The following is a 24786-nucleotide window of genomic DNA, read 5'->3' on the forward strand; positions in this document are numbered from 1 at the left end:
AGATGGGTGTGGTAGAGGAAGCTCACAACGTGAAGGTGATTGGTTCAGGAAATCAAGCTACGATCGTGTTAGGTCACGGGTTCGGCACGGACCAGTCAGTGTGGAAACACCTGGTACCACATCTGGTCGATGATTACCGCGTCGTGCTTTACGACAACATGGGAGCTGGTACGACAAACCCGGAATATTTCGACTTCGATCGTTACTCAACTCTCGAAGGCTTCTCCTTTGATTTGATTGCAATCTTGGAAGATCTCCAGATTGAGTCTTGTATCTTTGTTGGTCACTCTGTTTCCGCCATGGTTGGTGTCTTGGCTTCTCTTAACCGTCCTGATCTCTTCTCCAAAATCGTTATGATTTCTGCTTCTCCAAGGTAATATAGCATATCATTTAAAGATTTACTTTATCTTTTTCTTGATTCTTAAGATCATTTTTTCCTCTTTATGTTTATTTCTTTATTTCTTTCTGACATATAATCACGACCAAAGGGCCTCTCTGTTCCTTCTCTTGTCTGAATTATCCTATTTCTCAAAATCTCAACATTTTATGTTCATTTTTTATTTTTTTTTAACCATTGGGCCACAACTGGCCGACCCATTAGCCAAATTCCTATATTAAAACTCGATTCTGGGTATGATGATTCCTTTTTTTTAATATAAAATCCGTAATTTTTTGTTCTGACATACATCATAAAATCCTTTAAGTTTTGATATTGAATTTTTTTAATTGAGAGCGGTGCTTACTATTAATTTAATCTTCTTCTGACACAAGAAAACCCTAGAAGTACCCATATACTTTTTGTTAACTTTAGTCTTAAGCAAATTATTTTGTTTTGTTGTTAAAAAAAAAAAAAGCAAATTATTTTGTTTTTGGTGCGTCTATCAGATACGTGAACGCTGTTGATTACCAAGGTGGATTCGAACAAGACGACTTAAACCAACTCTTCGAAGCGATGCGAAGCAATTACAAAGCTTGGTGCTCAGGTTTCGCTCCACTAGCCGTCGGTGGTGACTTAGACTCAATCGCCGTTCAAGAATTCAGCAGGACACTCTTCAACATGCGTCCTGACATTGCTCTCTCCCTCGGTCAGACCATTTTCCAAAGCGACATGAGACACATCTTACCTTTTGTCTCTGTCCCTTGTCACATTCTCCAGAGTGTTAGGGACTTAGCCGTACCAGTTAGTGTTTCAGAGTATCTTCACACCAATCTTGGAAGTGAATCCGTCGTTGAGGTTATTCCTTCTGATGGTCATCTTCCTCAGCTTAGCTCGCCGGATTCTGTTGTTCCCGTCGTTCTCCGTCACATTCGTAATGACATTGATTTGTGATTGTGGGAGATTTAGTTAATTAATTAATTAACGATGTCAAAAAAATTGGAAATAAACTTTTGATGTGATATGTCTACCTATTGAGAACATTGTTTCGTTGTGGTTTGGTTCTGATTCGTTTGTCTTTGAGTAGTTGATCGTTGTTGTTCTTATCTTTTTTGTTAAAGGAAAAGTCTCTGTCTTTTGTCCAGCTTTGCTAGACCCATTATTGCTCGATGTTAATAGTGATCTTTATAATTGATGGTCCATATGAGCATATCGAATTATTTCAAGTGTCGTCGATGGTCCATACATCGTGTGAAGAATAAATTTATTTGCGATTATTATTTGCGATTACACACCTCAAAGCTCCCATCCGCTACACATAGCCATAGTATATATAGCATTGAGTTTTTGCGGATATAGGTTATCTAGTTGTTAGATTGTTCGGTGTGGACATAGTTTAGCCGAATCATAACATGATAAAACTATGTGATGGACTGATGGTTTGAAGTTTGTTTGTCTCTGTTTATGAAAATATAAATCAACTAAATTTTATACCAAATGATAAAAATTTAGGGGTTTGATATATAGTTAGGTGGAATTAATTCAAATTTTGTTCGGTTTGTTTGTTTATGCAAATTGTCGACTTGTTTGATGTATTTATAGTGTCATCATGCCAAAAATCTTATCTTGTGTTCATTTATCATTAACAAACTTTAAAATTTATGGTTGGCGCCGCTGATCAGATTTTATTTGGTTTGTTCGTTTATGAAATTAACGATTTATCTGTAAAAAAACAAAAACCTTTTAAGAATTTGTGATACAAAACAGAATTGGTGATGTTGTATATCGATCATTTTAGACGATAAGAACAAAATTTATTTTTGAAGATTTGGAAAGGAGATATCGGATCCAGATACTCCAAACCAACATGGTCTGATTTTAAACTTCTACTGCAGCGGGTGTCCTCGAGACACAAATATGCCTCCTCTCCTAACTTATACCCAACGTTCCATCCACGTTCATCAATCAGAGACATGTATATATTTTTGGACAAAAAAGAAATTTTATGAGAAAAGACAAACAAACAAAGAGTCTCATAATTACCATGTCAAACAGTTAGATTTTATATTTAAGTATATTTACTTAAATATTATTAATTAGGTACTATATCTACACAAAATATTGTTCGAGATCCACCACTGATTGAACATAAGTTGAACCAAAAGTATTGTATTAGAATGACATGCATAAATGTATTTAGCATAAATTCTTGGTTTACTACGAGTGAGAAAAAAAACAAAAATAACATGTACTTCTAACTCGACATTTGTAGCAATCGATTATTATCATGTAGACCAAGGATAAACGTTGATGTCTAACAAGGATACTTCTTAATGTCTACCCAAATGATAATCCTTTTTGAGAATTTCTTGGAGAAAGATGGCACTTGAATTTCTTGGAGAAGGTTAGCATTTTTTATTTCTTGAAGAAAGTTGGCATTTGAATTTCTGAACCTGAAATTCTCCAGATGATTTCTGAACTACTGCTATTATTCTCTTTGAAAGTTTATATTTTCTAGTTAAAAACAGAAATTTCTAGTTATTTTTTCTAAAAAAATATATTTTCTGTAATTTTAGATTTTTGTTTGCTATATAACATTATTTCTTCTTACTAGTCAAAAGTATTAAATAAACTTCCATTCTTTTAAATTCATTTCATTGATACAATTTAATTGTTTACATTAGTCATGAGAGAATCTAGAACATATTCAATTTTGTTCCCTATGCAATGCCATGAAGTTTTGAATACACAGACCAGACGAGACTTTAAACTCTTTTTGGCAAGACAATAACTAGCCCATTGTAAAAGAGTATAATAAGTGGGCTAGGCCCATTTATAAACTCACGTGACGAGAAAGTTCACACGTGTGTCACTCTTACCCCAAAAAAATTTGATTACCACCACAACACAGAGTCAGAGAAGCAGCAGCACCATCCACCTCCAGCCAGTAGCACATTTCACCATCACGCTCATCATCGTCGTCGTCGTCTCTTCTTCTCTCTCTTCCTCTGTTACTTTTTTTTTTTTAACTTTTCTTCCCCGTTTCGCTCTCCGTCAAAGTCTTCTCTCTCTTTTAGCTATTTTTTTTTCTCCACTGTAAATTCCCTTTTTACCCTTAAACCCATCGTTCGTTACCCCGGAGACACGGCGGCCACGAAGAAGAAGAAGAAGAGGGAATAATATAGATTAAAACAGGCGATTGATTGATTTGTCCATCGGAGACGCCGCTCGTTGGTCAGGGAAAATGGCGACGGCAACGGCGACGACGACATCGGAACGAGAAGAGTTAGCCAAGCACTGCAGTTCACGGAACTGGTCCAAAGCGATCCGAGTTCTCGATTCGCTCCTTGCTAAGCAGTGTTCAATTTTGGATATATGGTTTGGTTTCGCGATCTTTCTTCTCTCTCATCAATTTCTCCGGATCGGTAAAATCGTTTAATCTCAATTTTGTTTTTGATTGGGAAATTTTGGTTTCAGCAATAGAGCGTTTTGCTATAATCAATTGGAGCTTCACAAGCATGTGATTAAGGACTGTGATAAGGCACTTCAGCTTGAGCCTTGTGCCATTCAAGCTTATATACTCAAAGGTTAGTTCAGTGGTGCTTCAGAGTATCAAGTGTAATAATATCTCTGGGGATTGAGTCTAATTCTCGGGATAGCTTCAGAACTATTGTTAGGGGTTTAGCCTGCTAGTTATGAATTGATGATATAATGGTTGCTTAAGAATATCGGTAATCTTAGTATAAGCTATGAATAGTACTGTTTTTTTAACCTAAGGTGAAAATTTCTGTTAAGTTATCAATAAGTGGGGATGAGATTTGAAAATTGTTACTGAATCATGGTGTGGTGGAAAAAAACAGGACGCGCTCTTTTGGCGTTGGGGAGAAAACAGGAAGCTGTTCTTGTTTTGGAGCAAGGATATAAAAATGCTTTTCAGCAGACAGCAGATGTGAAGCAGTTACTTGAATTAGAAGAGCTCCTAAAAGATGCTAGACGAGAAATTGATTGTACTTTTAAAAACCTTGCCACCGAGTCCCGGCAAGAGACCCCTGCCTCACCTCTAGGATCATGTGCTAGTGAGAAGTCTGATGACAAAAATGATAAGCGTGATTCTGTTTTTGGAACAAGCGATAATGCCTGCAAATTATCAAGTATTGCAGTTTCTGAATCAGGAGCATGTAGCAATGGGAACTCCCCCGAGGCATCCAGGGAATTGGGCGAGCCATTAAAGGTAAATAGCTTTTCAAAGGATGCATCCAAGGCAAGCAAGCAATCTGGTGGTAGTTCCGACTTATGTAATGGATCATCGTACAAGGAAAAAGAGAATGGAAAGTGTGGCAGCCAAATCAATGGTTCTTATGAAACATGTAATCCATGTAATGGTTCTGATTTGCATGATAATTTAGCTGAAAGTTCTGATCGGTTAGGGGATCTGACTATTAGTGGAAAAAAATTAAGCAGTACGTCTGGATTTACTAGCAAATCAAACCATAAAGCTGAGGTACGTTGTGGAGTTGGCACCGAAATCAAGATAAACAAGAAGTACACCATAGCAAGAATATCAGGAAACCATTCTATAAGTGTGGATTTTCGACTTTCTAGAGGCATTGCACAGGTATAGCAATGCAAAATAATAAGACAAGGTTACTTTATGTTGTATCTTAGTGGTGTTGAGATTTAGCTTCCAGATTCTTGATCACTGAACTTGTGTTGTCAACAGGTGAACGAAGGAAACTATACAAAAGCTATATCTATTTTTGATAAGGTGATTTTTCATCTACTCCTCTTTGGTGATCTTAATATCTGGCGAGTGTCTTTTGTTTTTCGTTTCTCTGTTTTACATTCTATACGGAGGTTGTTTGGCAAAAATGATTGGGTCAAAAATTTTACCATTTAGTTTATCTTTGTGCAGGTGCTGAAAGAAGAACCAACTTACCCTGAGGCACTTATAGGAAGAGGGACAGCTTATGCATTCCAACGAGAGCTTGAAAGTGCTATAGCTGATTTTACTAAGGTATTCATATATTTGACAAAAGTTGTTACCACTGTGGGTTAAGCTCACCAATTCTTCTTCTATGATGACGATGGTCAGGCTATTCAATCTAACCCAGCAGCAGGTGAAGCCTGGAAGCGGAGAGGACAGGCTCGTGCTGCCCTTGGGGAATATGTTGAGGTTAGTTGTTCCACGTTTTCTCTGATTCTATTCTTTAGTTAGAGCTAAGAGCATAAACAATAAATGTATTTTATGGAGCTCTCAATTGTTCGATCTACACATTTATCCAATTTATTGGATAAGCCTCTGATTGATGTCTGTCTTTAAGCCTGTTTAGTGCTTGCATTTTTATGGGTATATATCCAGAAACGTTTCTTGTACAATACTTTTAAGCTATCCTTTGGTGATAGGCGGTTGAAGATTTGACTAAAGCACTGGTTTTTGAGCCAAATTCACCTGATGTATTGCACGAAAGGGGTAAGTCTTTTTCTCTTTTTTCCCTTCTATATCGGGCTCCCTATTTCAGTTTTCCTTTCTGAATACCTAAATTCTTTGGTGAAAAACCATGAAGTGCCACTGACATTCACAATCAATTCAGGTATTGTTAATTTCAAATCTAAGGACTTCACTGCTGCTGTAAAAGACCTATCTATATGTCTGAAGCAAGAGAATGATAACAAGTCCGCATATTCTTATTTGGTACGACTATTGTTTTTTGTTATTCTTGGTTTCCAAAGTAACCATGGATGCAAATGCATTCTTAGGAAAATTTTCTTGATCTTTCCAGGGACTAGCATTTGCTTCACTTGGTGAATATAAAAAAGCTGAAGATGCGCATATGAAGTCCATCCAGCTGGATAGTAATTATTTTGAAGCCTGGCTTCATCTCGCCCAGGTAACGCGCAAATACTAAAATATGTACGATTATGATTCGATTATTGAATTTTCAATTTAAGCTGAACTGTGATGAAGATAAGATTTTTGGCATTGCTTGTTTTATATATATCTGGGTTTTCATGCATGTGATGCTGAAGTTAGTTTTCTGTAAAGCTGAGACTTTAACTGAAGAAAGCTTACATTTGACTTTTGGAGTAATTTAATTAAGGTTTCTTGAAGGACCATTATACTTGATTGTTTGGTTTCCTCAAGTTATTTCTCATTAATTTAGGTTGCTTATCTTAGTTTCTTGCTTGAGTTAATTGCTTATCTTGTTTACTGTACTCGGATGGTTGAATTTTGGCAGTTCTATCAAGAGTTGGCTGACCACAGCAAGGCTTTGGAATGCATTGACAAGGTTCTACAAGTCGACAACAGGTAGCTCTTATATGAGATGCACTAAATGTAAAACTATATCTCTGGTTTTGCCATCGCAGTCATGGCAATTTTCCTGTCTTGGCCAGGGTTTGGAAGGCATATCACTTGCGTGGATTAGTATTCCATGGATTAGGCGAACACAGGTATGTACCGTCAGTGTAAATAAGATAACTGGAAACTGAATTTGGTGTAAAGGGGAAAATTATGACTTCGTTGATGTGCATGTTACCTAATATGTCCATGAGTGATCTAAGTATATCTCAATGTGTAATTTAAAATTTGATATCCACGTTTGAGCAAAGGATGTTCTAAAGGAAGCTGATAGGTTTATGTACAAGGCTGGTCTTTGAATCAGTGATATTATTCACATGTAATTATTTTTGGTAACTTTTATTTCTCAGGAAGGCTATCCAAGAATTATCTATCGGCTTAAGCATTGAGAACACAATAGAGTGCTTGTACCTACGAGGTTCCTGCTACCATGCTGTAGGAGAATATAGAGATGCGGTAAATATTTGTTTGTTAACTTTATGGCTGCATTTTATTAAGGAGACTCTCTCTTATTGCTTGCCTTGAATATGCTCACAGGTGAAGGACTACGATTCTACTGTGGACGTGGAACTTGATGCAGTTGAAAAATTCGTTCTTCAATGCTTGGCATTTTATCAGGTTGGCTGGATTGAAAGCTCAACGTTGAAATGTTTTATGCAAGATTACTTTCTTGGTACACTGTTGTTTGTAGCAACCTGTATTTATAGGCTATTCCATTAGTATGGTAGAAAATAATGGAATCATTTATCTGATAGTAATGGTTCTTGCTTATTTATAATTAGCATACTGAGCAATGAAAAACCTCCCTTCTTATAAATTTTATCCCTTTACAATAACTCTGTAAGTAACCCGTTTTTATTCCGCAGAAGGAGATTGCCTTATACACGGCTTCCAAAGTTAGTAGTGAGTTTCTCTGCTTTGATATTGATGGTGACATAGATCCAATGTTCAAGGTAATATTATCTCTCTTCATATTTCTGATGTTGCTACAAAGTCAGATTTTTGCTTTGTTTGCGTGTCTGCACTCTTTTTGATTAGTTTATTCCAATTAGAATTAACATAGGCTCAAAAATGAGCCATGAAAATCAACAACGTCCAAGAATTAACATAGGCTCAATTCAATGTGCTGGAATTGACAATTTAAATGTCTTCTAAGTGTGACTTCACTATTAAGTATGAATTAGCTTAACCAATCTCAAGTCTGAATTGATCATTAGTTGGTTTTGAGGTATGAGATGATTTTTAATGCCTTCAAGTTCCGTGTTTATGCGAAAGCATATCTTAGAGTTCCTTATGCTATCACACTTTTCTTTCCTCGATCGTATATGTGGTGAATGTGCCTTTTCTTTCCTGTGAGTTTTCAGGAGTACTGGTGCAAAAGATTACACCCAAAAAATGTATGTGAAAAGGTTTACAGACAACCTCCCCTACGTGAATCCCTTAAGAAGGGTAAACTGAAAAAGCAAGATCTGGCAATAACCAAACAGAAGGCGAATGTTCTTCGTTTTGCTGATTTAATAGGCAAGAGGATCCAATATGATTGTCCCGGATTCTTACCAAACAAACGCCAGGTGACTTTTATGCAAATATTTGGAACTTCTACCTTTTCACCATTCTTTTTTTCTTGGTTATCTTCTTCTTTTCTAGAGTTCATTTAAACTTCATAGCAGCTTTCTTTATTTGCTGCCACAGAAGGTCCCTGTTGCATCTAATCACTAGATATCTATACACAATATCCATATGCTGTTTTATTTGTGCCTGAAAACTAGCCTCTCCTCCATTAATTATTTATGTTTCAATGATTTTCCAGCATCGTATGGCAGGATTGGCTGTGATAGAGATTGCTCAAAAAGTTTCAAAAGCTTGGCGCATAGAGTGGAGGAATTCAAACAAAGGCACCGCAAAAAATGGGAAAAAGAACCGGAGGAGAGAGAGAATCAACATGCTTAGCCAAAATAGAGGTGGTGCTGGGTGTAGTACTAGCAGTTCTAGTGAAACTTCAACAACTGGGTATGCCTCACTAGAATCATCTGGCCGCTCTATGTTGTCTTGGCAAGATGTATATTCCTCTGCTGTCAGATGGAGACAAATTTCAGAGCCTTGTGACCCAGTTGTGTGGGTTAACAAACTTAGGTACACGTTCCATTTCTAGTCTATGTTTATCTACACTTTAATTTTCGGAACTTAGTTTCATTTGCTTACTTGGGTGACTTGGGTGGTTGAAATTGTTTATCCCAATTGCAGTGAAGAGTTTAATTCTGGGTTTGGTTCTCATACACCGATGTTACTCGGACAAGCCAAAGTTGTACGCTATTTCCCAAATTATGAAAGGTTAAGTATATATAGAAACTGAGATTTGTTCGTGTATCAATTATGACTTTCTCATTCCATGGACTGATCAATTTCTAATATGTTACTTCAGAACCTTGACTCTTGCAAAGAGCATCATCAAGGAGAAACTTTCTGTACGCAGCAAAAAAGATAAAGTTATTGATCTATCTAAAGATGAGAAGATGAAGGAAGTCAGTTTTTCATTCTTCTTGTGTGAATAATACTCGTTGTTGCATTGTTCTCTTACTGTGTTTCCCCACGATGCAGATTATGCGTGCTGAAACGTGCGATGAGCTACACAAAACTGTTGGTGAGGATTTCTGGGTGGCTACTTGGTGCAACAGTACGGCAACCGAAGGGTGGGTTCGTTGTTGTTTAGTACCGTAACTCACAAGCTTTATCTTCACTGAACATTCTCTTTTATCTTGATTTTGCGTCTTGCTTTGTTAATATCTTCAGGAAACGCCTCGAAGGAACTAGAATCACCTGCCTTCAAAAACCGTAAAACTTTTACTCTTTCACATGTGATGTTACACAAATCTTATCTGCCACTTTCTTCAATAAATTTTCTCCCGTTTTTATCCAGGGGTAGGCTTGGGCATGATTTTTCAATTCGAACTCCATGTACACCTGCAAGGTGGAGCGACTTTGATGAAGAAATGGCCTCAGCTTGGGAGGTAAGACCTAAGCATATGTGGCAAACATTTTTTTTCCTTTTTTTCTTTCTGAGAAATATTTACAAAAGTTCAACCGAATCCGTAGGCTTTATGCAATGCCTATTGCGGGGAGAATTACGGTTCTACTGAGTTCGATGCTCTAGAAACTGTTAGAGATGCTATCTTACGGATGACATATTACTGGTAAATGACAATGACAACGTAACGTATGATTGATTACTCACAAAGCTGTTGGTATTAAATTGCAAGCATCGTTTTTTTTCCCAGGTACAATTTTATGCCGTTAGCTCGAGGGACTGCGGTAACGGGATTTGTAGTGTTACTTGGACTTCTGCTAGCTGCTAATATGGAATTCACTGAGACTATCCCGATAGGGTTACAGGTCGATTGGGAGGCTATACTTAATGTTGAACCAAGCTCCTTTGTTGGTTCGGTTAAGTGTTGGTTATACCCATCCCTGAAAATCAACACATCGTGGAGAGACCACCCTGATATTTCCTCGGCTTTTTCGACAACGGGATCAGTTGTCGCGGCGCTTAGCTCTTACAATGATTGACAACTTGTGTTTCAGTCAAAAATTTACAGCTTATGGGATATGCTTCTGTCTAAAAACAAAAACAATAACAAAAAAAAAAAGCTTTGTTAGGATTTCTAAAAAATTTAAACTCTCATAATTAATTTTGTTTTACAGATATAATAATAATGTATCTAAGTATGGTTTTTTTTTCTCGTTTCGAATCACAAGGCAGCTCTCGGAGTTGTGTTGTCTTGGATCTGTTTTTGTTTGCTAATTATTCCAACCACTAGTGCTTATTTCTGATTGGCACCATTAATACCGTGAGCATATATATATATATATATAACCGTTGTATGTTCTGAAACTAATTAATCCAAAATAGTAATTTTTTCATATAAAATGTTTAGCCACATTTACTATCGTTACAACACTCGTCAAAACCTATAGACAAGTCAAAAGCTTGAGTTTTCTCCACCGACGCGCCGCTCTCGAAATTTCTACTTGTCCTTCGTCTTTATTTTGGGACTCATAAAGAACAAAACGTAACGTATAATAAAATATTAAGAATATCTAGACAGAAAACGTGTCTTGCTTTCTTCCTAGTTCGGGAAAATAAAATAGAAAACTGTAAGACAACGTTGTGAATACTACTTTTTCATATTCTAATAATAGAAGTCATTTAAAGAAGGATAGAACAAAAGTGAGAAGCAACAAAGAAATCAAAAATCTTAGCCCATAAGCAATACATTTCTTCATTGGCTCGACGATTTTGATTCCATCCGATCGGATAAAAGTTCGATAAGAGTGTGGATGGAGGTTTAGCTATAGCAGTCAGGCCATGAATGGTGGTGACGGTGGCAACAAACTAAGTCGTAATTATGAATATAACCACAAAGACTAAACTATCAAAAACAAATTTATAAAACGAAAGTGCCAATAATTGCGCTAAGTCTTATTAAACAGCTAAAATAAAATCCGTGTGGGCACCAATCCAAAGAGGCAAAATCAATCAACCAGCTGTCTCTCTACTTCTAACTTCCGACCAACCAGCTGTCTCTCTACTTCTAACTTCCGACCAAAGACACTTTTTGTTTACGTTTTTCATTTTTTATCTCTTTCTCGTTGTCTTATTTGGATTGCATTATGTTATTACTTTGAACTCGAGTTTAACTATTTTCATTATTAACGTTATAAATCCTTCGAAGTCATAATGATTACATCCCTAGTGAATTGGTGATCCCCTCCACATAATGAGGTAAATATCTTATCTCAATTGTAATGTGCCTTTTTTTTTTTTTCCTAAACTACTAATTTCCCGACAAATTCAGTAGTTTTTTCTTTATAAAGGCCGACAATTTAGTAGCTGGAAATTTCTATACCGTGATACAGTACTACTCTCTACTAAAGATATCATAAATATTAGACAATGATAAACGTGAGAGCGATATTGGTAAATCAATTTCAAAGCCCATTATTATGATGACACAAGACTAGTGATTATAAACAAATTGAGTCTAACGTTAAAATTACTATAGATTAGTTTATTTATCCGATCATATATATGTAACTGCATTACGTTAAACAAAAGACATGCTCCAAATGAATAAATTTATGGCATAAAAAAAACAGAAAAAAAAATGCCAAGAACATTTAAATTTATCTAATTGGAAAAGGAAAAAAAAAAGAGCTACCATGTAAAAATAAATAAAGCTATTGAGCCCTACATTATTAGATACAGGATATTATGTTCTGTTCCTCAACGGCTACATCTGTATGTGGTCCTTTCTTGATCCAACGCCCCAGATCTCTTCTCATCGCCTATATATATATAAAAATACTCACTTCTCTTACATCAAACAACAACACGCTTGGGTTAAGTGGTTAACCTCATCAGTACTTCACTTCAAACTCTCTCTGAGATCGATTCTTACCAGACTTGTTTTCTTTTTTCTTTTGATCCAAATTTAACAAAAATAATTAAAATATGGATCGCAGTTTCGTCCTAACAGTTACATTGATCTGCATTGTCTTCGTCGGTGTCGGTGGCCAATCTCCGATCTCATCTCCCACCACTCCTTCTGCTCCTACNCTTTTTTTTTTTTTCCTAAACTACTAATTTCCCGACAAATTCAGTAGTTTTTTCTTTATAAAGGCCGACAATTTAGTAGCTGGAAATTTCTATACCGTGATACAGTACTACTCTCTACTAAAGATATCATAAATATTAGACAATGATAAACGTGAGAGCGATATTGGTAAATCAATTTCAAAGCCCATTATTATGATGACACAAGACTAGTGATTATAAACAAATTGAGTCTAACGTTAAAATTACTATAGATTAGTTTATTTATCCGATCATATATATGTAACTGCATTACGTTAAACAAAAGACATGCTCCAAATGAATAAATTTATGGCATAAAAAAAACAGAAAAAAAAATGCCAAGAACATTTAAATTTATCTAATTGGAAAAGGAAAAAAAAAAGAGCTACCATGTAAAAATAAATAAAGCTATTGAGCCCTACATTATTAGATACAGGATATTATGTTCTGTTCCTCAACGGCTACATCTGTATGTGGTCCTTTCTTGATCCAACGCCCCAGATCTCTTCTCATCGCCTATATATATATAAAAATACTCACTTCTCTTACATCAAACAACAACACGCTTGGGTTAAGTGGTTAACCTCATCAGTACTTCACTTCAAACTCTCTCTGAGATCGATTCTTACCAGACTTGTTTTCTTTTTTCTTTTGATCCAAATTTAACAAAAATAATTAAAATATGGATCGCAGTTTCGTCCTAACAGTTACATTGATCTGCATTGTCTTCGTCGGTGTCGGTGGCCAATCTCCGATCTCATCTCCCACCACTCCTTCTGCTCCTACTACTTCTCCTACTAAATCCCCCGCAGTTACTTCTCCTACTAAATCCCCCGCAGTTACTTCTCCTACTAAATCCCCCGCCGTTACTTCTCCCTCGGCTTCTCCGGCTAAAACACCGTCTTCTTTACCAGTCGAAGCACCGAAATCTCCTGCTCCCGTAAGCTCATCTCCGCCACCGACACCTGTTCCCGAGAGCTCTCCTCCGGCTCCTGCACCAAAAGCTTCTTCTCCGGTGAGCTCTCCACCCGTTCCAGCACCAGTAGCTGATTCTCCTCCAGCTCCTGTAGCCGCTCCAGTAGCTGATTCTCCTCCGGCTCCGGTAGCTGCTCCAGTTGCTGCTGATGTACCGGCTCCTGCTCCAAGCAAGCACAAGAAGACTGCCAAGAAGTCTAAAAAGCACCAAAACGCACCTGCTCCGGCTCCAGAACTTCTCGGTCCTCCTGCACCACCGGCGGAAGCTCCCGGACCTAACTCCGACGCTTTTTCTCCCGGTCCTTCCACATCTGCCGACGATCAGGTACATTGTCTTAAAATCAACATTATTAATTTATCTACCGTTATAAGTTATTTGGTCTTTGTTACCAAAAACTAAGATTATGGGATAAAAGTTATAAACTTATTATCATTAGGATAACTTAATCAACAATTATAGAGATATCTCAAAACATTGAATATTCGAATTATTAAAGTGGACAATGGAATTAATAATGCAGAGCGGAGCAGAGAGCACAAGGGCACTGAGGAATGTAGCGGTGGGAGCGTTTGCAACCGCGTGGGCCGTTCTCGTCATGGCATTCTAAAATTATTTATCTTTTCACCCCTAAATTCTTTTAGTTTTTATCTTTTTGACCCTACCATTGTCTGTTTCTTTTACGAATTTGTGGTATTGAGTACTATTATTTAATTGATTATACAGTTTGTTTTTCTTTTATTTTAATTTATTATGGAAATAATAAGGAATTCATATCTGTCAGTGATGAATAAAAATACTGTTACTACAACACCATTGATTGTTCTTTTCTTTTAGCAGACCATAGTCTTTAGTGATGGGTCCGAGTTCTTTATTGAAAATGACACACTCAATTTAATATGGACATCTACTCTAAATAATGTTTTTTTTAGTGAATATACCACTACTGCTAAATGTTAGTGTTATGGACGTGTATGTAAATAAACAATGTACTACTATGTTATGTCGCTACTAATACTGTATAGTGTATATGGTATGTTACTCTTGAGTATGTTAATGTGTTAGTGTCAGCTACTACAAATATAATTTATGCGAAAATGAAAGTGTCAGCTACTTAGTTGGATCTTAGTTTTTCTTTAAAGGTGAAGTTGGTAATATTAATTGGATCCATACCTGTTACGTAATTTAACTCAAGTGGCCAAGTTGCTATATAAATGAACTGTCTAAAATTTATTACTGGACATGTTATGGATCCAATTTTTTTAAACAATGTTTTCCTATTGTACCTTTCAAATAGCTAGATGTACATATTTTTGTCTTCTTTCTTAGAGAACTAGCCAGATTTTGAAACATAACAATTCCATAGATACCTAATAAAGTGGTAAGCAAAAAAAGAGTAGGGAGAAGAGAAGGAATATAGAAAGTTACCGTTAAGCCATACAAATACAAGAATCATCACCTAATATTTGAAAATTTTGATTACACACTATATAAGATTATCTTCTAAGCCTCTTTAATCAAGTTTCTTTTTTTTTTTTAAAAACATAGAATGTTACCATACTACCAAAAAGAAAAAAACAGAGTGGATGACTATTTTTACCAATAGCAAGAGGGACACCTAAAAGGACACTCATCGAAAGAGAGTAGTAGGGTAAAGAGGACAAGTCATTCTCCGTGCTTTAATGAAAAGAGAACCTTACTCCATTGTCAAGAAATGACTCTACAAAGAACAAAAGCTAGCCATGGGATAGATTTCATTACACGGTTGGAAGCTTTTGTGGAATCTAAACAAAAGCTTAATTTTCAGATTACTAAGGTTTTCTAATAGTTCTGACAGCTAATCCTAAAAAGTGATCTAATTATATATTGGACGCTAATCCAAAAAGAGATGCATAAATCAAAGGCTAAGATTTTGTCAACTTTAGTTTTAAGCACACAAGTTATACTTAAACCAATGTCTTGTGTAAATTTTTCGATATTCTTGGCTTTGCAAATATCCAAAACCCACCAAACCAAGCCTATGATTCTACATATCAATACAAATATAGACATAGCATTTTCTTTCTTTTCTAAAGACTAACTTCTAGACAATATGGGTGGTTCAATGGGATTTCTCGGAAAAGGTTTTTGCAATTCTTTAACCTAAACAATTGACGACTTAATTTGTATTCTTTAACCTAACAAAAATACCGCTTTCGTCGTATTCTTTTTCTAATTCGATTTCGATATGTTGACGTAGGGGTTCCACCGACGCAGATGATGAATATGGTAATGGGTTCACTCTACAAACAATTCACCCAAAAAGCTATCAACAGCTTCGACGATTTCCACGTTGCTGTTTTAGACATCTTTAAGTAAGGATACTCATAGAATCTCAACTTTTTAGTCACATAATTTTTGTCGAAATAATGGGTTAGTCTTTAGAAAAAATTCGTTACAAACTCCGGATTAAGTCTTAAATGGCTCTTATACGTCATAACATAACATAATTTTGATCTACTGATGAGTACAGCAACTTCAACTCGGCTTTGCCAGGCAGACACTTCGATTTCCCGACCCCGGACCAAATAAAGGTGAGTCCCCTCTCCCTTTCAATCTATGAAAATCACTTCAAAGAACCTTAATATTGATTTCTCTAAAATACTTAACACAGTTTTAAATGATGATGATATAAAACAGGTTTGTTTCTCCCGGTGGAAAGAAGCAAAAGACGAAGAAGAGAAGAAAAAAGTGTTCATAGAGTTCATGTCAAAGAGTGTGAAGCCGAGTAAACTCGATGACGTAACTCTGCTCACCGGAATAGTATCTCCACCGGCGGCTATGGCAGCTAAGAGAGCAGGAGAGAATGTTCCTCAGTTGAAATTAATCAAACTCATACCTGATGTTATATTCGTCCCTACTGTCACCATTTTAGCCATTGTCTCTGCCAAACTCTCAAGAAGAATGTACTTGAAATAAACGTTTTAGAGTTTACATTCTTACTTCTCCTCTTTTTTGTTCTTTCTAGAACAAGATATCATCACCGGAAATTAGCAACGGAGAACACATATTAACGAAGATAATATCATTTATGACATTAAGAAATAGTGCAAAAATACTAAATATAGTGCATAATTGGTTTAAATGTTAAAATAGTAGATTTAGGCTTCGAATTGTAGAGTTTATTTGGTAAAAATTTAGGTTGTAGGTTTTTAATTGGGAGATTTGCAAAAATACCGTTTTTCTTTTTGTTTTCAACCGAAAACAAAACAGTAAAACGGTAACTTTTGGATTAAGCCCACAGACAATATTTAAAACATGGTTGGTAAGATAAAATTGTAGATGGATGATGTCATAGATATCTACACTTTTCGAAGCAGAGTTCAAAAGTTGATTTTAGTTCAAGTCACAATTACATAAACTTCATGCAGTTTGAATCATTTGTTTACATGAAGAATCAAAAGATAGCCACTCTATATATCTCTCTGTACTTTTAAGAGGCTTAAGGATATATAACTTAGAAATGAACACACTTTACCTTTTTAACACAAGATCCGATTTGTTTCTTGAAATTTTCCTCCAAACCTTTTCTTAGGATCTTCTTCGTAATCCAGCAGAGCCTGACCTTCGTTTTCCTCGCTTTCTCTTCCTGTTGGGAAGCTTAAACCTAGAAGCCCCCGTCACAACCCCCGTCACATTAGACTTTGGCTTCTCTTTTGAAACTCGATTTCTCTTTGGCTTAGTCTCTTCCTTCGTCACCCCATCAAGATTGCGGGGTATTCTTTTCCTTACCTGCATTACGTTAAAAAAGGCATAAGAGACTGAAAGGGTTTTTGCAAAGTTCCACCGAGTGTTTTTGCAAAGTTCCACCGAGTTTGCGGACACTTACAGGTCTTGAATTTGATGGACCTTCCTCAACTGTAGTTTGTTCTGGCTTTTGTAGCTTCTTATCAGGAACAATAGCTTTCCCTTCTCTTCGCTTTGATGCCACGATCTCAGAGAGCAATATATCTGTTGTTTCGTCGTCTTCAGGAGTGTCGTGATGAGATGAAACTGAAGCAGATTTCACTGGTTTTTCTTCAGAAATGATCGACTTCTCATCTTCGGTTTTGATAACCAACAGGGGCTTTTGTTGTTCTGAGGTGGTGGTGATTACATCAGCAGATCCAAGTAGAGTCACTGTGTTAGCCGGAGAGAACCTACTTGGATTTTCACTCACAACCTTGTCTACTCGGTTCTTCAAGTTACGGGCTTCTGACTTTGCTGCTTCAATCTTCAAAAGTATCTGTTCCAAGTATGCATCCCCTTCTCTAAACTCGAGGGGTGGTGTCTCTTCAGAGAAAAGTGTCTCATCCTTGGCGCTCTTACTCCGTTTATCTGATGATTCATGACACACAAACACACACACACACATAAAAAAAAAAAAAAAGATTTTTGTAAGATCAAAGCTTTCAGAACAATTAATATCATACCAAAGTTGAGATTCAGAACACCATACCTTGGTTGCGGGAGTTGTCATTAAGAGCAATATCGGGCACAGACTTCCGGCAATCTATAAAAAGATCAGAAACAGAACCAAAGAAGGGAATTAATAGACAAGTAATGGCAGATGAACATTAAACACAACCAGAAAAAGCAAGAACCCAAAACTTGTTCCATACCGTAATAAGAGAAGATGTTATGGTTTGATGCATAGGATGGAACATCTGAGGTCTCTTCAACAAGCTTTCTCTTTTTCCTCTTCCTGAGTCGGGTTTTCTGAGTATAACATGGAAGAGAAGGCAACGCCTTAATACCAATTTCCTCTGATTTGTGATTTCCTAACTCCAGTTTCTTGGCTTGGAAAGATTCTTCCAGTTCTTTGTCGTACTTTAGTGCTTGGTTCTGAAACTCTTTGATTTTGAGTTCAATCCATTTGCACCGCCACATTATAGGCTGTACAAACCTCCTCCAATGATCAGTCAACTTCCTCTTTCTGCCATAAAAGGGATAATAATTACCGCATACCATTCACGATATAGACCAAATCTTTCTTAAATCTCAGTCCTTTCACAAACAAGTAACACAAAGATGGAACTGATAGTAAAATAAGCTACCATATCAATAAAAATCTACAAAACCATTTCAGAGATACAGGAGCTACTTACCTAACCCAGAGTGGAAGAGAAGTATCATTACAAATAACGGAATCAGCTTCTTGATCATTCAAAGAAGTTTCATCACTCTCATGTTCAGAATCAGTACCACTAAAAGAGCTCAAAGAACACCCATCATCAGTCCCATCATCATAGCACTCCGAGGCTTCAACCTCATCGTCGTCATCATTCCATCCCAATACATCAACATCGTCTTCATCTCCCACCTCTTCTTTAACAGAAGCATCATCACCACTATCACTATCACCACCACCACCAACATCAACAGCAACAGCAACAGCACAAGGATCCTCCTCAGTGAGATGATCTTCTTCAAGAGAAGTATGAAAACTATGGTCCTCATAGTTACTAGTACAAGGCATATCTTTGGGTAATGCCCCAATCTCCTCCTCCTCCTCCTTATCCATATCCTTCACCTCCATACCCTTTTTATTTCTTCTTACATAAACCCTACAAAATTCCGAAAAACCATCACTTTTTCTCCATGAAGATTAAATCTTTGAAATTGAGCAAAAATTCTCAACAATTTTCATCAGATAATCTCAAATGCGTCGAATTGACACAAAACCCTAATCGAAATTTCAAAACTTGAGATCAAAAATCACAGATGCAAAACAACAAAACCCTAAAAGCAAAACATTTACGAAAGAAGGAAAGGAAAAAGAAATACCTAATCGACATAGATTGCCATGTCCTGCAAGGAGATGCCACTAGAGAGAATGATTTTTATAATCGGCGATGAGAAACACGACGGAGAATAAAAGACGACGGAGATCTCACAGCCACCATTATCGTTCCTGTGGTCGTAAGCTTTTATAAGAGAGAGAGAGAGAGAGACTTTACTGTCTATCCTATTCTTATTACAAGAGGTGGGGTCCACACACGAGATTTATTTCTCTTTATTGACCCAAAATGTTTTTGTGATATAAAAAAAATGTGTATGGAAACAAATTTTATCAATAATTTTTTATACAATATCATAGCAAATTGATTAATTCTTTAATTTAATATAATTTCTAATTTAAACAAGGAGATTTTCTTTACAAATTGATATTTGATATTCATACATTATTAATTAATTTTAAAGTAATACATGATCCAAATCATATAATTATATATAGTTAACACATGTACAATCAAATTCTATAACATTAAAAAAAATCTCAAGTTATGTATTAACCAATCACCCCTAAATCGTTTATGACATGTGGTGAAGAAAAGAAACTATGAGCTTCGAAATTCCATGTGTTGATGGTTTTATTGTGATTAATAAATTGTAATAAAAATTCGTAAATATCAATTTAATGGAAAATCTACAAGTACATACAACTATATAAACGCAACTAAGGAAATGTTGAGGTTGAGACCTTAAGTGAAAAAAAACTAACATTTTGTGAAAGGAAAACAAAACAATCAAAAAAAGAAGGAGATAACAAAAAAAAAAAAATGGGTAGAGTAAAAATACAGATGAAGAAAATAGAAGATAGACAACAAAGAAACATATCATTTGCTAAAAGAAAAAATGGGCTTCTAAAAAAAGCTTATGAACTCTCACTTCTATGTGATGTCGCCGTTGGTCTCATATTTTTCTCTCCTTCGGGTAAACTCTTCATCTTTGATGCCAAGCTAAGGTATTCTAACTCCAATACTTTCTTGCTTCATCGTACTACTATTGAATTGTTTTTTTTTTTTGGGTCATTAATCTGATATCATTTTCATCGTTATTGTTAATTATTATAGCATCGAAGATATTATAGAGAAGTATAATTCTCAGCCTACATATAAAAACGCAAGGTGAATTCATTGTGTTAAACGCATCTTCTATTTTGGGATCAAATGTGTTAATCCATCTTCTTTTTTTTTTCGGGCAAACTTGTTAATCCATCTAAGAGCATAAAAATACTAATAGACTTACTTTTTCTTTGTATGATTTACACATATGCATGACTTCCTGATATTGTCACCGGTCGGTCCATCTGTTCGTATACACTATACAGGCTCAAAGATGCTACGGTAAAAATAAAACTTGATGATTTTCAGATAGTTTACTTTTGTTTCCTTATGGTAAATCAGTTCTTCTTCTTTTTGTTCATTGTTATGGGCAATCTAGGCTATAGAAGAGCTTATCGCTAAGATGCGTAAGGAGTCGATGCGTAGTGGACCGAACTTGAGGTTAATATATTTCAACATTTCAAAGTTCAAATCGTATAAATTATACCATTGTTAATTTGCTTCTTATGACAAGTAAGTATATTGTAGTTTAGTTTTAAGTTTTCTTTTTTAATTATGTGCAGAAAAATTCATGACGATGGGGTTCGTAATCAAATTCAACAAAAGGCATGTGGATAGATAAATTTTCTTCTCCTGATTTGGAAATATTTATGTCTATAAAATTGTTAAATTACTCTATGCATGGCCTTTTCTGTTGTTTATCTAACCATTCAGTTTTCCAAAACTTAGAAAATCGATGAATGCCGTATCAAGTTGGCCGAAGTGGAACGGGAATTGGGGTAAGTATCTAATTTTATAGATATTCTTATAATAGTAGAACAATATATATATATATATATATATATTTTTTTGGTATACATGAATAATGTATTTTTTTCTTATTTTTAAGACGTTATTTGAAAAGTCCGAATCAGTGGGAATCACTAGCTGAACTTATAGATCGAGTGGAACTACTCGAGACGACGCTGGCTAAAGTGCAATCTCGGAAGGTAAATTTATATAAATAATAGTTATGTTTCAAAACTACAGTGAAAGAACAACAACGAGTATTTTGATAACATACTGTATGTCTATATATGGTTTATAGGGTTTCACGTTAAAACGAAATCCTCATGTTATAACTTTATATAACTAGTTAAAATGTAAATTTTATTCATTTATTAAAAACGAAATTGCCAGCATCTTAGCATTAGTATCTTACAGAAAATGTAAGTTAGTTTAATACAGTATCATGTTTTTTTTTTTCTAAAGGATATATAATAAAAGAGTATTATTTAATTATTCTGATATACCTCATCTATTTATAATTGATTATTTGCTTATGACTAATTTTTATTTTCATTTCAGAAAGAATTGGAATCTAAATAAACCCGCTGACACTGGCATGGAGTACAAAATTGATAATTAAAAATTGTAAATAAATAAATTAATTAAAAATTGTTAAAAGTACAATGAAATAAAACTTTATTGTGGATTTAAGCTAAATAAAATAATTTTGATATCATTTGTATCCAAAATCTTGCATCTTTAAATTTTAGTTTCCAATTTTCCTAGAGAAAAAAAAATATACAGAAAAAAAAAAAGCTATTAACACAATAAACCATCCATACTCTAATTATAAATTGTTTCATCTCTGCCATGCCATTTTATAACCGTCTTTAACCGGGTGTCCGAACCATTTTCTGGTTAACCGCTTCAACCTCAGGTCTTTGACTTCGCAGAACCTCTGGCCCCATCCTTCAGGTTCAATGGGCCTAAAGCCCAATCCAGGAGTTCGATCTCTCGACTTAGGATTAGAGACTCTGGTCCAATCCACCACATAGGCCGACACACGCCGTTTAAACTTGGCCTTGAACTCTTGCCACGCCTGGTACTTGTAATGGTTCACCACTCCCTCCTCCGTGTCCGCCACGCGCCACTCGTACTCTCCCTTCAAACCGAAATGGTGGATCGCCGTGTACAGCGAATGCTCAACCGCGCTCAGCAGCACGATCGACTTGTGCCGTTGATCTTCCTCTCGTCGACACGTGTACCCTTGCGTCACACCTCCACGTGGATGCTTCGTTTGATTCGACGGTCCGAACTCGTGCGATTTAAACGACACTTGTCCGATTATGCTCTGATCCGACGGTAGGAGAGACCTAATCATCTGATCCGACGGCTGCGACTTATTATCCCAAGACGGAGAGAAGAGAAACTCGTCCACGTCAAGGTACATCATCCAGGTGCACGTATCGCTTCCGTACACCGCCGCGTGGGAAAACCCAGCCTCTTGCGTCTTGGGCCAGATCCATAAAACTATAGTGACGTCATACTTTTCATTCTTGAGAACCTCAACGACGTCGTTTAACTCGTCGTCGCTTCCGTTATCGTATATGATGAATCTTTGTATTCCGATCGCCGCGTGATACATCACCCACTCTCTCAGATACTTTGCCACATTGTACACCATCGTCGTCGCGCACAGTAGCGATTTCTCATGTGGTTTTGTTAACGTACGCTTAGGGCTAAAGTACGCAACAGACGGGACGGTCTTTGTCTCTTCCTTATCGGTCGCCACAGCCTCGAGGTAGACTTTGACCGGCGTGTCGATCGGTTTGTAAGGAAACGAACATCGGAACACCTCTTGAACGGAGCTCGTCACGGGGGTTCTAATGGCGGTATCAGATTCCTCACCGAACACGCAACGAAACGACCCCGGCGGTTTGTTGGACCCTAATCCACGATTCGGCCCTTTGACGAAGAGAACAACGTCGTTTTCCGTTGATATGGCTTCGAAAACGACGAAGTTCCATAGAGGGAGATCAGGCCAACGTGTTTCCGGCGAGAGTTCGAACGTTTTCGAAGAGGCGAGGACCGGAGTAGGAATCGGATGGTGGTGGCGATATATACCCGGAAGACCGCATCTGAATGTCGTACGGTTCGTGAAAGGGAGAGTTGCGACGAACCTCGCCGTGGCTTTCTCGCCGTTAGGGTAAAAACATGTGTAGTTCTCCCCTGGAAGGTGCGGTGGCATAACTTTCTCCTCCGGCGAAACGATCACAAGAATGTCCCATCCTGGCCAAAGAACAGCGTCGGCTCTGATCCTACGAGAGCCGTTGGATTGATAAGGGTTTGAATCTTGAGTGTTTGTCACGTAACTGACGGTTCTTGATTTAGCCGGGAGTGCCGTGACAAAGAAGGTAGCTCGATAAATCGTGTTTGGGGAACAATAGAGAGAGAACAAACCAAAAAGAGAGAGAGGAACGAGGATGAAGAAGAGTGTGGTTGTGTGTGCTCTGTAACTCGTTTTGTGATGGAAGAATTGAGAAGCAGCAGCATCGTCTGATCCGGCTCCGGTGACTGATTTTGGTGTTGATCGAGGAGAAGAACAAGTCTTCAAGGATAGCGTCATTGTCGATTACGTATCCAACAGACTTGTTTTGTAGCCAAATTAAAAAATCCATCAATAAAATTATTACTATTATTTAAAAAAAAATATATTTACTGTTTTGAGTTCCAGAAACATAAATTCAATTACCAAAAAGATTGGATTGAAGAATGAAACATTCTAAAGCCATGAAAATAGCAGGAAAATAATGATTTTACTGAACTAAGTAACAGAAATTACAAAATCCTACTATATTAATTGAGAAGTACAAATATGAAACTAACCTTAAAACGTGTAGAAAATTACATTCAATTGCTATTAGAAAAAATTAATTAAGCTTAATTAACTAATTTAAATAAATATAATTAATTAAAAAATAAAATAAAAACTCAAAATCTAAAAAAATATTTTCTTTCTATATTAAATTATGGACGAAATTAATAACTATTTTTCAAAAAAATATATAAACCAATCAGAATTTTAAAAAATAAGATTTTATATCCAAGTATACAATACAATTATTTTTAATAACTAAATTTAAAGATTTTGTTAAGATTTCAAATTATGATTCTCCTATCATCTTTATTTTATTTTATTTACAAATTGTTTGAAATTTTCATATAATACTTATAATTAATAAAATGCATATTTTCTGCATATGTTGTGATTTGAATTTTTTAAAACGAAGATATTTTACTCAATGTATGAAAATATGTGTTTTAATTTCCATATTGGCGGGTTAGTAAAACTAAATTTATATAGATGATAAATTAATAATTTTTATTTGCTCAAAATTATAATATTAAAATTACTATTTTATATTTCACAAAATAATGATGCAAATACAACAAACAAAAAATATAAAACTGTAATAATACGCCAAAAATAAAATACTATAATATTTTAAAATAATTAGTATTCAAATAGACTAATAAATTTACATAAAAATTAAAAATAAATATTATCTCAAACAAAAGAACTTTTAAAAAAAATAAAATAATAATTTTTATTATTATATTATAATTTTTAATAAAAATATTGACCCGTGCTTAAAGCACGGGATATCTCCTAGTCTGAAGATTAAAAGAGACGGAGAAAAAGGCTTCTGTTTGTGGTTTCTATTGCTAAACATAGATTTTACAATTGATCCGCAGCACGTACACACATTGTCTTCTGGTAACGCAGCATAATGTATGAATTTGCATATATAA

At 35.9% G+C, this 24786-nt stretch overlaps 7 protein-coding genes across 9 annotated transcripts; 5 read left to right on the forward strand and 2 right to left on the reverse strand.

The window, feature by feature from the left end:
* LOC104729418 (probable esterase KAI2) lies at nucleotides 3–1520 on the forward strand. The gene is made up of 2 exons (XM_010448354.1): nucleotides 3–373; nucleotides 886–1520. Exons 1-2 carry the CDS (start codon nucleotides 3–5, stop codon nucleotides 1328–1330), a joined length of 816 nt encoding a protein of 271 aa, XP_010446656.1. The 3' UTR covers nucleotides 1331–1520.
* On the forward strand, nucleotides 3286–10413 carry LOC104729420 (suppressor of RPS4-RLD 1-like). The gene is made up of 23 exons (XM_010448355.2): nucleotides 3286–3754; nucleotides 3854–3963; nucleotides 4237–4991; nucleotides 5097–5141; nucleotides 5289–5390; nucleotides 5469–5549; nucleotides 5780–5846; nucleotides 5968–6068; nucleotides 6157–6264; nucleotides 6613–6683; nucleotides 6770–6826; nucleotides 7085–7190; nucleotides 7272–7352; nucleotides 7601–7687; nucleotides 8099–8305; nucleotides 8545–8867; nucleotides 8979–9065; nucleotides 9157–9256; nucleotides 9333–9424; nucleotides 9525–9566; nucleotides 9652–9742; nucleotides 9828–9925; nucleotides 10010–10413. Exons 1-23 carry the CDS (start codon nucleotides 3621–3623, stop codon nucleotides 10296–10298), a joined length of 3234 nt encoding a protein of 1077 aa, XP_010446657.1. The 5' UTR covers nucleotides 3286–3620; the 3' UTR covers nucleotides 10299–10413.
* LOC104729421 (lysine-rich arabinogalactan protein 18-like) lies at nucleotides 12098–14117 on the forward strand. Of its 3 annotated transcripts, none has more exons than XM_019233354.1 (3): nucleotides 12098–12347; nucleotides 13180–13666; nucleotides 13863–14117. In XM_019233354.1, the coding sequence occupies exons 1-3, from the start codon at nucleotides 12244–12246 to the stop codon at nucleotides 13947–13949; spliced, it is 678 nt and encodes a 225-aa protein (XP_019088899.1). In that variant the 5' UTR covers nucleotides 12098–12243; the 3' UTR covers nucleotides 13950–14117. The 3 variants fall into 3 exon arrangements, with proteins under 3 accessions (XP_019088899.1, XP_019088900.1, XP_010446658.1); XM_019233355.1 differs by having other exon boundaries at nucleotides 13207–13666; XM_010448356.2 differs by lacking the exon at nucleotides 12098–12347 and having other exon boundaries at nucleotides 12903–13666.
* On the forward strand, nucleotides 15304–16331 carry LOC104729422. Its single transcript, XM_010448357.2, has 4 exons — nucleotides 15304–15462; nucleotides 15579–15693; nucleotides 15852–15912; nucleotides 16019–16331. The coding sequence occupies exons 1-4, from the start codon at nucleotides 15432–15434 to the stop codon at nucleotides 16295–16297; spliced, it is 486 nt and encodes a 161-aa protein (XP_010446659.1). The 5' UTR covers nucleotides 15304–15431; the 3' UTR covers nucleotides 16298–16331.
* Nucleotides 16680–19311, reverse strand: LOC104729424. Its single transcript, XM_010448358.2, has 6 exons — nucleotides 19145–19311; nucleotides 18466–18924; nucleotides 17980–18293; nucleotides 17817–17870; nucleotides 17208–17695; nucleotides 16680–17110 (listed from the first exon to the last, which is right to left on the reverse strand). Exons 1-6 carry the CDS (start codon nucleotides 19153–19155, stop codon nucleotides 16910–16912), a joined length of 1527 nt encoding a protein of 508 aa, XP_010446660.1. The 5' UTR covers nucleotides 19156–19311; the 3' UTR covers nucleotides 16680–16909.
* Nucleotides 19883–21595, forward strand: LOC104729425 (agamous-like MADS-box protein AGL104). Its single transcript, XM_010448359.1, has 8 exons — nucleotides 19883–20105; nucleotides 20215–20268; nucleotides 20472–20487; nucleotides 20585–20646; nucleotides 20769–20811; nucleotides 20935–20984; nucleotides 21095–21194; nucleotides 21553–21595. Exons 1-8 carry the CDS (start codon nucleotides 19921–19923, stop codon nucleotides 21571–21573), a joined length of 531 nt encoding a protein of 176 aa, XP_010446661.1. The 5' UTR covers nucleotides 19883–19920; the 3' UTR covers nucleotides 21574–21595.
* Nucleotides 21823–23653, reverse strand: LOC104729426 (glycosyltransferase family 92 protein At1g27200-like). Its single transcript, XM_010448360.1, has one exon. It carries the CDS (start codon nucleotides 23597–23599, stop codon nucleotides 21833–21835), a length of 1767 nt encoding a protein of 588 aa, XP_010446662.1. The 5' UTR covers nucleotides 23600–23653; the 3' UTR covers nucleotides 21823–21832.

This window comes from Camelina sativa, chromosome 12 (assembly GCF_000633955.1).
Source record: "Camelina sativa cultivar DH55 chromosome 12, Cs, whole genome shotgun sequence".
Classification (NCBI taxonomy): Eukaryota; Viridiplantae; Streptophyta; class Magnoliopsida; order Brassicales; family Brassicaceae; genus Camelina; species Camelina sativa.

What these genes read in the sequence shown, in the direction of transcription:
- LOC104729424 (XM_010448358.2), bottom strand. An exon ending in TAACATCTTCTCTTATTACG is followed by an intron (nt 17,871 to 17,979) that starts GTATGGAACAAG and finishes ATCTTTTTATAG; the next exon opens with ATTGCCGGAAGTCTGTGCCC. An exon ending in GTCCATCAAATTCAAGACCT is followed by an intron (nt 17,111 to 17,207) that starts GTAAGTGTCCGC and finishes AACGTAATGCAG; the next exon opens with GTAAGGAAAAGAATACCCCG.
- LOC104729420 (XM_010448355.2), top strand. Translation starts at nt 3,621, where the DNA reads ATGGCGACGGCAACGGCGACGACGACATCGGAACGAGAAGAGTTAGCC. An exon ending in CTATAGCTGATTTTACTAAG is followed by an intron (nt 5,391 to 5,468) that starts GTATTCATATAT and finishes GACGATGGTCAG; the next exon opens with GCTATTCAATCTAACCCAGC. An exon ending in AACAGTACGGCAACCGAAGG is followed by an intron (nt 9,425 to 9,524) that starts GTGGGTTCGTTG and finishes TAATATCTTCAG; the next exon opens with GAAACGCCTCGAAGGAACTA.
- LOC104729425 (XM_010448359.1), top strand. Translation starts at nt 19,921, where the DNA reads ATGGGTAGAGTAAAAATACAGATGAAGAAAATAGAAGATAGACAACAA. An exon ending in ATCTTTGATGCCAAGCTAAG is followed by an intron (nt 20,106 to 20,214) that starts GTATTCTAACTC and finishes TAATTATTATAG; the next exon opens with CATCGAAGATATTATAGAGA. An exon ending in CGTAGTGGACCGAACTTGAG is followed by an intron (nt 20,647 to 20,768) that starts GTTAATATATTT and finishes AATTATGTGCAG; the next exon opens with AAAAATTCATGACGATGGGG.
- LOC104729421 (XM_010448356.2), top strand. Translation starts at nt 13,049, where the DNA reads ATGGATCGCAGTTTCGTCCTAACAGTTACATTGATCTGCATTGTCTTC. An exon ending in CCACATCTGCCGACGATCAG is followed by an intron (nt 13,667 to 13,862) that starts GTACATTGTCTT and finishes TTAATAATGCAG; the next exon opens with AGCGGAGCAGAGAGCACAAG.
- LOC104729418 (XM_010448354.1), top strand. Translation starts at nt 3, where the DNA reads ATGGGTGTGGTAGAGGAAGCTCACAACGTGAAGGTGATTGGTTCAGGA. An exon ending in ATGATTTCTGCTTCTCCAAG is followed by an intron (nt 374 to 885) that starts GTAATATAGCAT and finishes TGCGTCTATCAG; the next exon opens with ATACGTGAACGCTGTTGATT.
- LOC104729422 (XM_010448357.2), top strand. Translation starts at nt 15,432, where the DNA reads ATGGGTGGTTCAATGGGATTTCTCGGAAAAG. An exon ending in AATGGGATTTCTCGGAAAAG is followed by an intron (nt 15,463 to 15,578) that starts GTTTTTGCAATT and finishes ATGTTGACGTAG; the next exon opens with GGGTTCCACCGACGCAGATG. An exon ending in CGACCCCGGACCAAATAAAG is followed by an intron (nt 15,913 to 16,018) that starts GTGAGTCCCCTC and finishes GATATAAAACAG; the next exon opens with GTTTGTTTCTCCCGGTGGAA.
- LOC104729426 (XM_010448360.1), bottom strand. Translation starts at nt 23,599, where the DNA reads ATGACGCTATCCTTGAAGACTTGTTCTTCTCCTCGATCAACACCAAAA.